General features: G+C 41.2%; 1 protein-coding gene across 4 annotated transcripts in view; it reads right to left on the bottom strand.

The window, feature by feature from the left end:
* PLA2G12B (phospholipase A2 group XIIB) overlaps window positions 1-13,839 on the bottom strand; it is a 31,339-nt gene extending 17,500 nt beyond the window's left edge. For 3 of the 4 annotated variants that reach the window (XM_060034816.1, XM_060034813.1, XM_060034814.1), the window contains exons 1-2: window positions 13,486-13,839; window positions 2,647-2,735 (exon numbers count right to left, since the gene is read on the bottom strand). In XM_060034816.1, coding sequence (XP_059890799.1) covers window positions 2,647-2,735; window positions 13,486-13,696 — 300 coding nt within the window. In that variant the 5' untranslated portion in view covers window positions 13,697-13,839. The remainder of the gene's footprint in view (window positions 1-2,646; window positions 2,736-13,485) is intronic. The other variant, XM_060034815.1, reaches the window with a different exon arrangement.
* Window positions 13,840-14,165: the final 326 nt, after the last annotated feature.

Genomic DNA, 14,165 nt, shown 5'->3' with positions numbered 1-14,165 from the left:
TTTTTAATTAAGGAGAAAGGCAAGTTGATAGATGGCCTTGACATCCAAAATAGCAAGTTAGATTTGATAAAGACTCTTGAGGAAGGAAGGGACATGATGCAATAAGTGATTAAAGAGGAGTAATCATTCTGTGGTTTATAAAACAGATGAGAACAGGGTGAGTTTAGACATGGATCTTTTTTTTTTAACATCTTTATTGAAGTATAATTGCTTTACAATGGTGTGTTAGTTTCTGCTTTATAACAAAGTGAATCAGCTATACATATACATATATCCCCGTATCTCTTCCCTCTTGTGTCTCCCTCCCTCCCTCCCCATCCCACCCCTCTAGGTGGTCACAAAGCACTGAGCTGATCTCCCTGTGCTATGCGGCTGCTTCCCACTAGCTATCGGCTTTACATTTGGTAGTGTATATATGTCCATGCCACTCTCCCACTTTGTCCCAGCTTACCCTTCCCTCTCCCCGTGTCCTCAAGTCCATTCTCTAGTAGGTCTGCATCTTTACTCCCATCCTGCCCCTAGGTTCTTTTTTTTTTTTTAGATTCCTTATATATGTGTTAGCATACAGTATTGTTTTTCTCTTTCTAACTTACTTCACTCTGTATGACAGACTCTAGGTCCATCCACCTCACTACAGATAACTCAGTTTCATTTCTTTTTATGGCTGAGTAATATTCTATTGTATATATGTGCCACATCTTTATCCAGTCATCTGTCGATGGACAGTTAGGTTGCTTCCATTGACATGGATCTTTTGCAGTTCTTCTCATAATATAGACTTGGACTTGGATGGAAGCTGTGAAAATCTGGTTTCGAGGTATGGGTGGGGATTGATTAACCAGCTATCATAGATCCTTTCCTCTTGGGTCTCCTTAAGTGTTCTCCTGTTTGAACTTTTACTACAAGACCACCTAGAGCAGAATATGGACTTTGGTAGTTTAAACGGCCCTTTTAAGCAAAAACCAAAACAAAGCATTATTACATTAAGAGATAATCTAACTCATTAGACTAGGCAAAGGCCTGGACTCAGCAATTTTGGGTAAATTCCCATCATCTGACACCTGAAGCAAGCTACTTTGCTTGCACCTCACCCCTAAACCTAAGAATACATCACAACAGAGGTAACAGAATTAGATGAGTATAGTGGCTATCATTCAATTCAACTCAATTGGAAATTCTTGAACTAGTTCTAAATAATATTTGTACCAGTAAACAAAATGACATTACTCCCAAAATAGAGTGCATACCACCTTCTTAGCTACTAAATTGATATCAAGTAAAAGATATTAGCCAAAAATACATTGTTTCTCTAATGTATATTTGGAAGGATTATCTTCTGTGTCCATTCACGTATTGATGATTGTGGACCAGGTTAGGCGTACAGCTGTGAAGGTTGTGCAGTGAACAAGAGTGTCGTATCTAAGGGGGCACCTTCCCACAAGACATCATAGATTTATATATTTATTAAGAAAAATATCCAGCCAGTGGCAGGCATTTCCTTTTCTTACAAAATCAGTATATTAAGCTTAGTTGGTTTTTTTTGGTTTTGGGGTTTTTTTTTGCGGTACGCGGGCCTCTCACTGTTGTGGCCTCTCCCGTTGCGGAGCACAGGCTCCGGATGCGCAGGCTCAGCGGCCATAGCTCACGGGCCCAGCCGCTCCGCGGCATGTGGGATCTTCCCGGACCGGGGCACGAACCTGTGCCCCCTGCATCGGCAGGCGGACTCTCAACCACTGCGCCACCAGGGAAGCCCTAAGCTTAGTTTCTGACAAATGGAAGAAAACCATCTTGAGGAAAGGGAACTTTTTTTCAATTTGCACAAAAATGCCACATGGGTGAGCAGCATTTTAGTTAGAAGAATAAACATTATGCTGCTTAGAAAATTACTACAAAAATCTTTTGAACCAGCAGAAAAGTGAAGTTTAGCCTGATTAAGACACCAACTAAAGGCATAGCTAAACTGTGATTTTAGATATGAAATCCTTCTACCTACATTTTACATGAAACCTCTTTTCTAAAGTGAAAAAGGTAAAAGGGCTTCCAAGGGGTCTTAAAAGAAATTAATTATTCCTTGTTTTTAGAGGAAGTCGACAGTTTGAGAAACAGTCAGAGGCAAAATGATAAATGTTTAGCCAGTGGCTGGTTGTGTGTATGGGCATGTGGGTGGATGGAGGTGTGTTTGCAGGTTCCCATAATGTTAATACTCCAAACATAGTTGATTTGATGGTACCGTCACCAAGTTAGCCGCTTGCAAAAGTGCTGAGGATACAGCAATCAGCCCTCACTGGTACTGGTCAGTACCAGTTTGCTCCAGTACATCACTGGAAAGTCTCACCAATTTAAATAAGTCAAACTTGTTAGATGTATTTCAAATTAAGTTATGTTTGGTTCACTAAGGCTCAGCTGATGTTTGCATTGGTGCTTTCAGAGTTCACTACACAACGGCTTTTCTGGGGGATAGCTGCCTCTAAGAAAAGGAAATCAGAAACTTTCTTTGAAAATGATCTCCCTTTCTCTGTATCCAATTTAAAATACTAATCATATTTCTCAATCATATTCCTTAAGTGTTGAGTTCCATCAGTGGTAACTCTTGGATTGGTTTTAGTTAAAACCAATCAACTAAGAAAACAATGGTGGTGTACATACACTTTCTGGTACCTTGAGACCCAGGAAATAGGAACTGCAGCCGTTGGGCTCCTGAGCCTTGTATCCAGGTCTGGGCATTGGTGCCTTTCCTAGCAGGGGAAAGAGAGGAAAGAAGCGGGAAGAACTGTTTAGAAATTAAGCATTTGGGAACATTCACCAAATAAAAATGATCTAAAAAGCATGTTCAGTTTTTCCTTTAAAAGTCACTGCTATATTCTTCAACTACAACAAAGTTAAATTGTTAAAGCAATAATAGAAATATTAAAAAGTACCAAATATTTGGAAATTAAAAGCCACCCTTCTAATAATAACATAGGTCAAAAAGAAATTTTAAGGGAATTAGGAAATAAACTGAATGAAAAGAAATACAAAGTATCAAAAATTATGTAATGCAGTTAAAGTAGTGATTAAAAGGAATTTTATAGCTTTAATCATCTATAGAAGGGGAATGATTGTAAATGGGGAGAAGGATTTTGGTTTTTGGCCCTGATGGAAATGTTTTAAAATTGGGTTGTGATGATATTGAGCAATTGTATTAATGTACTAAAATTTTTGAATTTTACCATAAAACAGATACATTTTATGATATGTAAATAAAACTAATAAATATTTGTTGACTACTAAAAAAAAAAAAAAGTCACTGCTCCTGGGACTTCCCTGGTGGCACAGTGAAGAATCCACCAGCCAATGCAGGGGACACAGGTTCAATCTCTGGTCCGGGAAGATCCCACGTGCTGCAGAGCAGCTAAGCCCGTGTGCCATAACTACTGAGCCTGGGCTCTAGAACCCGCAAATCACAACTACTGAGCCTGCGTGCCACAGCTACTGAAGCCCACACGCCTAGAGCCTGTGCTCCGCAACAAGAGAAGCCACCGCAGTGAGAAGCACGCGCACCGCAACGAAGAGTAGCCCCCGCTCGCCGCAACTAGAGAAAGCCCGCGGGCAGCAGCAAAGACCCAATGCAGCAGAAAATAAAATAAAGAAAATTTTTTTAAAAATTAAAAGAAAAAGTCACTGCTCCTCACCAGACTTAAATTAGGTGGTGATGATGATTATGATGATATCATAAAAGAGTAATAACCTTCAAACCAGGTTAGCGTTTTTCTCCGAATATTGAAGAATTTTATGAGCACTTATTTACTAACAATTCTAATATTTCTTACATGCACAACCTTGAAGATAAGGTCTGTGGCAAAACCAAACTAAAACTCAAGGTTTCTCATTCTTCTATCCACTGTAAGACCACATACTATGCACGAAGACCTGATCATACACTTAAGGGATCAGAATTAAAACAGTACCACAAACTTTTTTAGAATAACGTGAAGGAAATTTTGCAAGATTCCATAAATGCAGACAAAGCATTGTTGACCAAAGGGCAAAGAAAACACCCCACTGAAACATTTTAGGCATTTGTGTCACAGAACTAAGGCGAAACTATCCGAAAAGCTTTGGATTTCTTAGTTTCTCCTACTTGGCTTTTGGGTAATTTTATAATCTTGCAAATGCATACAGAGAAGCTTTGTCAGTGTGTCAAGGGTAGTCATTATAGATAAAGATAACTTTGACCTGAGATGACCTCAGGACAGTCATCTGCAGTTAGTATTTTTATCCCATTATCCAGATAAGGAATATGGGGCTAAGAGGTTTAGTGACTTGCCTGAGTCATATAGAAAGTGGGGGGAATTGGGATATAAATCCAGATATATCCTGTTTGTCTCCAAAGCCCATGTTCTTTCCCCAGTTCCTTTGCCTCGTGTAGGATATGCAAGACATAACAGAAGACGGAGGAAATAAGCTAAGAATTAATCCTCCAAGTGAGACACATGGCATTTTCTCTTTCTTTTCTTTAATCTTCTCCTGCCAGGTATTTTATTTTCAATTATTTTGTATTATGAAATATTTCAAAACTGAAGTCAGAGAAACAAATACCCATGTACCCACTACACAAACACAATGAATGTTAACTTGCCAAACATGCTGTATTTCTTCTGTTTAATTAAATGGTGTAAGTACAGTCGAAGCCCCTTTGCACCCCATCTTTCTGTTTTAATTTTTAGGTAGGAAGTCTATGCTTTAGAGCCCTCCCTCCTTATTATTCTTAAAAACTGCCTTCATTACTCTTGGACATTTACTCTTGCATATGAATTTGAGAGTCAAATTAGTCTACATGAGACATGTAGATTATGTCTACAAGAGATGAAATGAGGATTTGTATTTAAAATACATTGAATTTATAGATTAATTTGGAGACAACTGACTTTCTTATAATATTCTGGATTCCCAAACATGGGCCTAATATAGCTTTCCATTTACTTAGGTCTTCCTTTATGTCTTTCAACAGAGTGTTATAATTTTCTCCATATATTTATTATACCTCCTACATACTGTATTATTCAGATGCTTAAACAAGATAGGATATCTCATCAAGATCCAGAATTAAGGCTCAGAAGGCTGGAATGATAAATCTGACCTTTTCTGGAACTCAGGCTGCTTCTAGCCTTCAGCTCTACCAGCCCTGGAATTTAGCCCTGACTCTCATGGTCCAAGATGGAGCTTCAGCCAACACATCCATATTACAAGCAGCAGGATGGAAGAAGCAGGTGGAAAGGTCAGAGCTCCTCTCTTTAACAAACACACTCCAGAATGTTACACACATCACTTCATCTTACTTCCCTTTGGCCAGACCTTAATCAAATGGCAACACCTGGTTGCAAAGGTGGGCTAGGAAATGAAGTTTTTCTTCAATGGAGGCAGCCATGAGCCCTGCTGGAAGTTGGGAGGAGGGCTTATGAATGTAGAAAAGGGGGAAAATAAGCAGTCTCTGCCACAGTCTGTTTGGGTATTTGTTGCTGTGGTACAACATATGTATATGATGGCGTTTCAAGGTGGCCCTCAGTGATCCCCATTTCCTGGTATTCATAACCTTGTGTATTGTCCTAGGGTTGGTCTGTGTGATCAACAGAATATGGCAGAAGTGGAGCCATGTTGCTTCCAAGATTACATTATAAAAGACTACAACTTCTAGGAAGGGTAAGCTGGGACGAAGCGAGAGCAGCATTGACATATATACACTACCAAATTTAAAATAGGTAGCTAGTGGGAAGCAGCCGCATAGCACAGGGAGATCAGCTAGGTGCTTTGTGACCACCTAGAGGGGTGGGATGGGGAGGGAGGGAGGGAGACACAAGAGGGAGGGGATATGGGGATATATGTATACATATAGCTGATTCACTTTGTTATACAGCAGAAACTAACACAACATTGTAACACAATTATACTCCAATAAAGATGTCAAAAAAAAAAGGCTACAACTTCTGTCATGGAAAGGTCCATTGGTAAAAAACTAAAGCTTCCTGCTAACAGCCACATGAGTTTGGAAGGAGATCTCCAGCTTCAGTCATATCTTCAGAGACTAATATCAACAGGCAGTGTGACTACAACTTTATGAGAAACTCAGAGCCAGAAACACCCAGCAGAGCCCCTAGATTCCTGACCCTCAGAAACTGTGTGATACAATAAATGTTTGTTATTTTCTGCTGCTAAGTTTGGGGGTCACCTGCTACTCAACAATACTTAACTATTGCAGTTGCCATTATGATTTGCATCTCTTTTTCATTACATTTTTTTCTACGACAGCTCTATTGAGATGTAATTAATATATTATATGTTCACCCGTTTAATGTGTGTAATTCAATGGGTTTTAGCTTTTCACAGAGTTGTGAGACCATCACCACAATCTAATTTTAGAACATTTTTATCATCCCCGTACCCATCTTTAGCAGTCACGCTCCATCTTTCACAGTTCATCCATATTATTTTTATGGCTGAATAATATTCCATTCTCTGGATGTACCACAGTTTGTTTATTCATCCACCATCGATGGACGTGGTGGTCATTTCCATCTTTTGGCTATTGTGAAGAGTGCTGCTATGAATAATTGTGTACAAGTATTTGTTTGAATATCTGTTTTCAGTTCTTTTGGGTACCCGAGGAGTGGAATTGCTGGGTCACATAGTAATTCTGTTTAACTTTTTGAGGAACTATCAGCAGGCTTTCTTCAGCAGCTGTACCATTTTGCATTCCCACCAGAAATGCACAAAAATTCCAATTTCCTCAATCTCCACAGTTTCATTACAATGTATCTATAGGTGGACTGTGTATCCTTACCCCACCTGGAATAATCTGAAGACTCGGGTGTCTTTCACCTCTGGAGAATTCACAGCCTTTGTCTGAATTTTTTATTTTCTTCATTATAGTTTCTCCTTCTGGGCCTCTTATACTGAATGGTGATTCTTTTTAATCCTGTCCTTCATATATCTTAATCTCTCTTTCATATTTTCTATCTTTTTCTCTCTGTACTGAATTTTTACTAGCTTCATCAAATTTATTTTCCATTTTACTAATTATCTCTAGGTTGACTAACTGCTAGGTTATCTGCTATGTAACCCATCCACTGAGTTTTTTTCTTCCGATGACTATAATTTTCATCTCTTGGAGTTCTATGTAAATGTTCTTTAAATCTGTGTATTCATTTTCATTGAGTTCTGTTTTTTAATTATGTTTTCTATTGTTTCTTTTATTTCTTTAATAATTTCAAATGTTATTTTTTTATTATCTCCCTTCCTTGGGATGCCGTTTCATTTTTTGACGTCTACTGACTCTCCCGCATGGTGGGTTATCTTTTTGAATGGTATGTAATTGTTTTCGGGAGGGCTTGTTTTTCTAAATGAATTCCTGTGCCCTGTGTCACATACTACAGAGTAGTCCCTAACTGCTTTTGCTGTGGCTCTAGGAGTCCCAAGATAAGTGAGACACATGTCTTTATGTTAATTTCTCAGCTTGGGATACTCACACCAGGCCAGCTGTATAGATTCAGATTCCTCACCTATGCATAATGTATGCTTCAAGTAGTGATTTTTTTTGTTTTGGCTGCATTGAGTCTTCATTGCTGTGTGTAGGCCTTTTCCAGTTGCAGCAAGCAGGGGCTACTCTTCCTTGCAGTACGCAGGCTTCTCATTGCGGTGGCTTCTCTGGTTGCGGACCACAGGCTCTAGGTGCGTGGGCTTCGGTAGTTGTGGCTCACGGGCTCTAGAGCGCAGCCTCAGTAGTCGTGGTGCACAGGCTTAGTTGCTCCACAGCATGTGGGATCTTCGTGGACCAGGGCTCGAACCCATGTCCCCTGCATTGGCAGGTGGATTCTTAACCACTGAGCCACCAGGGAAGCCCAGGTAGTGATTTTTCTTAGTGGATGTTCTTTATCCCTCCTCCAAGCTCCAGCCCCAGGTAGACAGAAAGCATTCTTGCTACTTCTTGGAATGTTGGATAATCCAATAACCTAATCCCTTTTAAACAGACTAGACAGTTTCTCAGGCTCTAAGCTTTATGCAGACTGTTCAGTTCCAACTTCCCAATTCTTACGGGTGAAATTTACTTTTCCTCTCTCTGTATGAGCAATAAAGCCCATTCCTCAGCCCCTGGAGTCTATATATGTGCCAGACTGACACCCCCAAGGGCCATGGCAGCATCAGCTCCTGCTACCACTTTGGCTTTTTGTTTCCCCTTCATTTCTAGAACTTGAAGTTTTCCCTTTATTTCTTTCTAGGTTGAGTGTGTGTTTTTTGTTTTAATATTTTATTTCCACCCTGTCTTTCTTGTTATTTGTAATGGAGAGGTCCTGTACTTGTTGACACAGAGTCCACCAACCTACCAGTAATCCCTGCATTACTTTTCAAAGGTCTTGAGAAATATAACTTAGCATTGATACACTACTAACCTGCCGTGTGTGTGTGTGTGTGTGTGTGTGTGTGTGTGTGTATGTAGCACTGGGAATAGGGGAATGGGTAAAGTGTATTAAATAATATTAGTAATCAAATTCCATATATGAAAATAATCACACTATGTCATACAATTAAAGCGTATTGTCTCTTGGAGGTGAGACTATGGTGATTTTATTTTTTCTTCAGATTGTTCTTTTACAAATGTTCTACCTATACTAGCTTTATAGAAATCAGGGAAAAAATTTCAATGAAGAAACAAATGTCTAAATTTGATGGTGAAATTTAGCTCTTTAATAATTTCGCTGATAAAGGGCTTTTGCAGCAGACTCAGTCCAGTTTCCTGAGTTACCCTCTGCCATTTTTGCAGTTGGTAACTCACAGGAGATAAAACTCTGATATTCCAGTTTGAAAGTTAATAGGACACCAACTATAGATACGTCCCATCTGGCCTGATATTGATGACAGTTTTTTTTTTTTTAATATTTTACGAAAGTTGTAGAAATTCTGTTTGAAGCTTGAATTAAAAGTTCTAAGAAAAAAAGTGATGGTTTGAGTCCAGACAGAAATAAGGTACTATATCCTCATATTACAGTCGGAGCAGATTTGAGTTGTGTTGAGTCTTTTCAGTTTGATGTTTTGAGTCTAGGCATCAATAATGTACAATGTCCACAAACTAATTTTATTTTTTGGTTTTGGCTATTTATAGGAGTGGGAGGCTGACCATCTGATCTTCTGGATGAGGGCTTGGCAAACACTGGCCCAAGTCCAGGCCATTGCCTGTTCTTGTATAACCTGCCAGATAAAAATGATTTTTATATTTTTAAATGATTGGGGGAAAAGTCAAAACAAGGATAATATTGTGTGACATATGAAAATTATTTGAAATTAAAACTTTAGTGCTCACCAGAAAGTTCTTTTTCAGAACACAGCAACACTCATTCCTTACGTATTAGCTACAGCTGCTTTCACAGGAAAAAGAGCCGAATGTTGTTAATAACCTTGATGTGAGGATGGTCTTTTAAGCAAGACAAAAAATGCAGAAGCTATAAAGAAAAGGACTGATAGACTGGTTCTTAGGAAAATTTAAAACTGCTGCATAAAGTGAAACGCCACAAAACACTTAAAAGACAAATGAGGGAGTTAGGCATGAAACCCGAAAGTTCTACCCGCAGGAAGGTCCGCTACCTCCTGGGCCCCACCGTTTTTCTCTCTGTTTTGTCACTGAAAACAACAGTAAAACTGTCTGGCGCTTTATCACCCAGGCCAAGGGTTAAACCTCTTAGGAGGGTGTGGCCCTTCTCCCCACCCAGCTGGTTCCCGCAGAAGTGGCTCTGTGTGCTCCACTAGAGGTCTGCCTAGGAGTCCAAGGGCCATATGTGAAGGGCACATCCTGCTTCCTGCCAGAAACCCTCAAATACAGCATGAGGAACACAACAGAACTGTGACAATTTAACTGAAGCAATAAACTCTATTTCAGTCACTAAAACAGATTAAGTTACTGCATGAGGTAAGGTGAGCGACTTGTCCTGGTTTGCCTGGGACCATCCTTGTTTTAGTACTTAAAGTCCCATGTTCCAGGAACGCGCACCCCATCCCTCCATCACCGGCAAACCTGGACATTTCCTCACCCTTCTCGAGAACAACCATTGCCCTCTAAGTCAGTAGCTGTTCTCTTTTTTTGGGCCCCAGGTCCTCTAAGAATCTGATGAAGCCTGTGAATTCTTTGTCTAGAAAAATGTATAAATTCACAGGTTCATAAAATTTTGCTCTAAGATTTCAAACAGATAAAAATTCTCCTGAAAATAAGAATGCTGATATTTAAGGATACCTTTCTTCCTAGAACTAAACCCAAGAAGAAAATCATCATGAGGTCCTTTTATCAAAGTGTGACGGTGTGGTTGATAGCTTAAATCATGATTTACAAGACACAGAAACTCTGCGTCACAGACCTTCATAAAGGCACAGAACACCTAAATCATCATTTGATGATTTCTTCCAGAAGCTGAGAGGATGTTGTCCAGCCACTGGGATTTCATGTTTTTTAATTTTATTTTGAAAGGGAATCTGAAGAATCCGAATGCATAGTTAACCTGTTCACCAGATTTTCTCATAACATTTATAAAATTTGTTTGGTATCTGCCATGTTCCATACGGCACTAATTCTTTATATATATTATCTTTAATTCTTACAATAATCTTGTAAGGTAGGTATTATTAACATTAGTTATAAACATGAGGAAACAAAGGTTGAGAGACATAACTTGCCAAAGGTCATCAGCAATGAGATTCCCCAACCCCCACCCCCACCCCCAGTACAAACCCCTGATTTTTCCATTACTAGTACTTCTCAAAGTCTGGTTCGAGGACCACGTGTGCAGTTCCTAGCACAGACCTACTGAATCAGAATCCCTGAGGTGGGAGAGGGAATCGTGTTCACATCAGTGCAGACCCCTTAACCCAGCTGTACCATATATGCTATTGATCCATGCTGAATCTCGTTATATTTACAGCCCGATCATTTGGCAAGTTCAGATGTGTGTTGACCTGAAAACGAATTGTAGATACAAGAAGTGTGGAAAGCAATATTGATACGCTAGCGTAGGCTAGCAGGATACAAATATACCTTTGTCTGTCTGAACAATCTATGGGCTGAATGACCCCTTAAATAGTGCTCTCTACCTTGGTCACACTTTGCAATCACCTGGGAAACGTTAAAAAGAACGATGTCTAGGTCCAACCCATGGGGATTCCCATTTAATTGATATGGGCAGCAGGCATTTTTTAAAGCCTCCCCCAGGTGATTCTAAGTGCAGAGCAAGGTAGGAACCACTGTTTTAAGCAGTGGTAAGTACCTACCAAATGGCAATTTTTTTTTTCTTGTAGACTAACTGTTGCTAAATTGTTCCTTCTGACCAAAAAAAAAAATTGCAGTTTTTAAAGCAGTTTTTTCCTCAAAGCGTGGTCCCAGGACCACCAGCAGCAGGATCACCTGTGAACGCTTAAGAATGCAAATTTTCTGGTCCCACCCCAGACCTACCCAATCAGTATAAGAGGGGTGAGGGCCAGCAGTCAGTTTAAACAAGCCCTTCAGGGGATTTGCAGCACAGCAAGTTTCTTTTGAAGAAAGAGAAGCCTTGTGCACAAGAAGTGTATCACAAAGCAAACAGAGACTCAGTTAGTTATTAGACGTTATCTGTTCAAAAGCCTGCTTGATCCACAATCAACTTGAGAAGAAGTTCTGTACTGCTTGGGCACAGCCTCCAGGTTCTTGGCTCTGCTGCGTTCCAGAGGTAACAAGGCTTAACCCCCTATTTCCTACGTGTTTTTCAGACCCCTGGTCGGACAGGTCCTGTTTTGTAGAGTGAGTGGAGTTATTTGTGTTCCTGCAATCTCTCTGTCGACTATTCTCATCCCCCACCCGTGGCTGCTGCATCGACTGACCCAGGTGCAACCAAAATTTGCTAAAATCTTTTAATGCTGTTTTGCTAGAGAAAAAGAGGGTTTGGTTCTTGTTTCCCTTAAAAAAAAAAAAAATCCTGCTGTTATCTATTTGCTAAGCCACAGACCTAAGTCTTGTGTTGCCTCCAGGAAGGAAAATAGCACCAGTGTTGATCAAATATCTGAAGTGAGTTAACCCTTTCCTGCCCCATCCATGCAAACTAGGTGAGAACAGTCCCTGTGACAAGGCATCTCTGCATTAGTCTAACACACCTTAGACAAAGACATTGCTAGCGGTACAGGTGGGTCCTAGCACAGATTTACCCTATGGAATCTTCACAGAGACGCTGTAGCTTCCTTTTTCAACATTCCCCTCTGAGATGAAAGCTTCTGTGCTGTAAAACTTGGTTCTGGAGGATTAACCATGGTCTCTTAGTCACTCCCCGTTTATAAGGAAGGGATTTCCCCCGCTCAAAGGTTAAAAAAGGGACTGTGAGACTGATTGGGTGAGTCCAGCAAGTGTGTACCTCTTCTGAGTCTCTCTCCAAGCTGAGTTTTATCTGTTGAGTGTCTGGAGAAAATATTTCTCAAGTGTTTTCCTGCTAGGCTCAACTCACCATTTTCATCTCTTAATCCCACGATGAAACATCTGATAACCTAAACAGTGACGCAAATGCTGTATGAGGTTGTGTATGCTTTCAGAAATACCTTCGTTTGCGTTTGAAGTTACCCTTTGCCTCCCAGCTGCAAGGTCCAGGGCTCCACGTTCTGCTCCCATTACACTGAATTCCAGTGCAAGGTGAAGGAAGAACGGGCCACAGGGTCTGCTCTTTTGCAGCCAGACCTGCACGCAGGCTCCCATGTACCCTCTTTACAACTCAGGTGAGGTAGTGCTCCTACCCATTCAGTTCCACATCCCCAGGCCTGCTTGGGGCCTGCTCCCTGGTGGACAGAGGCAGCTGGCAGACACCCATCCTACCCACCAAAGGACTGTCACTGCTAACTGAGGCAGGGACAGCTCTCTTGGGGGTGGGGGTGGTTAGGCAAATTGATCAGAGATTGACAGATCTGGAAGGAAGGTGTGAACTGCATTCAGGGGGAGAGGCGAATCCATTTCCAAGCTAGGAGCAGAGTAACTGAGGAAGCGCAGAGTTTTCTGGCAGAATTTTCCCTGAATGTTCAGCTGAGTTTCCATCCCTAGGAACACCTCCCAAAGACATCTCTTATTCTTTCTCCCCACCCTTGCCACCTTTTCCTAAGTACCTACCTGCCTCACAATAAACCCATTAAATTGTCCCCAGGGAAACAATTCTCGAAAAACTCCTTGGAATAGGTTTGCCAGAAAAAACACAGGAAGCTCAGTGAAATTTGTATTTCAGATAAACAACCAGTAATTTGTCACTATAATTGTGTCCCAAATATCTCACATATCTTAACAAAGTCTTGGTTGTTTATTTGAAATTCAAATTTCATTGGGTGTCCTATATTTTTAGTTGCTGAATCTGGCACCCCTCTAAGAGGTGGATCACAGGAAAAAGTGCATGACAGATTGTGGCCCTGCTCAAGCTCTTCACAGGTCCACCAGTGACAGTCTCACTGGAAGAGAGACCGTGCACTCACCATATCGGCATCTGTACTGACAGACTCCATTTTTCCCTCCCAGCAGTTCCAGAAAGGAATCGAAGTAGCTGTTGACAGATTCAAAGCTGCCCCGGATGTGCCGAAGGCCCCAGTCTGAATAGGACTCCTCTGCGTCAGGGCTGGTGTCACTCTGAGCCAGGCCACCCCCCAGGCTGAGCCACAAAATCAAGAAGCTAGTGGCCAGCGTCATCCTGTAGCCAGGTAGGTACTGAGGTCCCTCCTCAAACCCCAGCCAGTGTCCCAGGAAGTCTGGGTACACGGCCCACCGGCCAGATGCCAAGCAAGACTGGGAAAGGAATTATCTGGAGCACTCAGTCTGTGTGTTCCCCAGAGGTGGACTTTAAACACAGCTATGGAGGTTGGGATGAGATCAGGGCAATTAGAAAGGGCAAAGGTTAGGCAGTAGGAGGGCCTCTCTGAGGGATGGCCAGTGAGGGAGAGAACACTTCAGAGCGGATTCCCCAGCCCTGGAGCAGGGGGATGTTAGCCAACTTTTCAGAGGCATGAGTTGTGGAGCAATTGGAATTCTACCCCCAACCAGCTGGTTAACCTATGGATTCGTTACAAGTTTGGTCCCCTAGGACAGGCCTCTTGACACAAAGGACGTAGCCGCACCCCTAAGCCACTCACCTACGTATGGTAACTAGGGAGATGTAGGG

Source organism: Delphinus delphis, chromosome 16, assembly GCF_949987515.2.
Source record: "Delphinus delphis chromosome 16, mDelDel1.2, whole genome shotgun sequence".
NCBI classification, from domain to species: domain Eukaryota; kingdom Metazoa; phylum Chordata; class Mammalia; order Artiodactyla; family Delphinidae; genus Delphinus; species Delphinus delphis.
The sequence above is the reverse complement of the archived record's forward strand: the minus strand, read 5'-3'. Positions and strand labels throughout refer to the sequence as shown.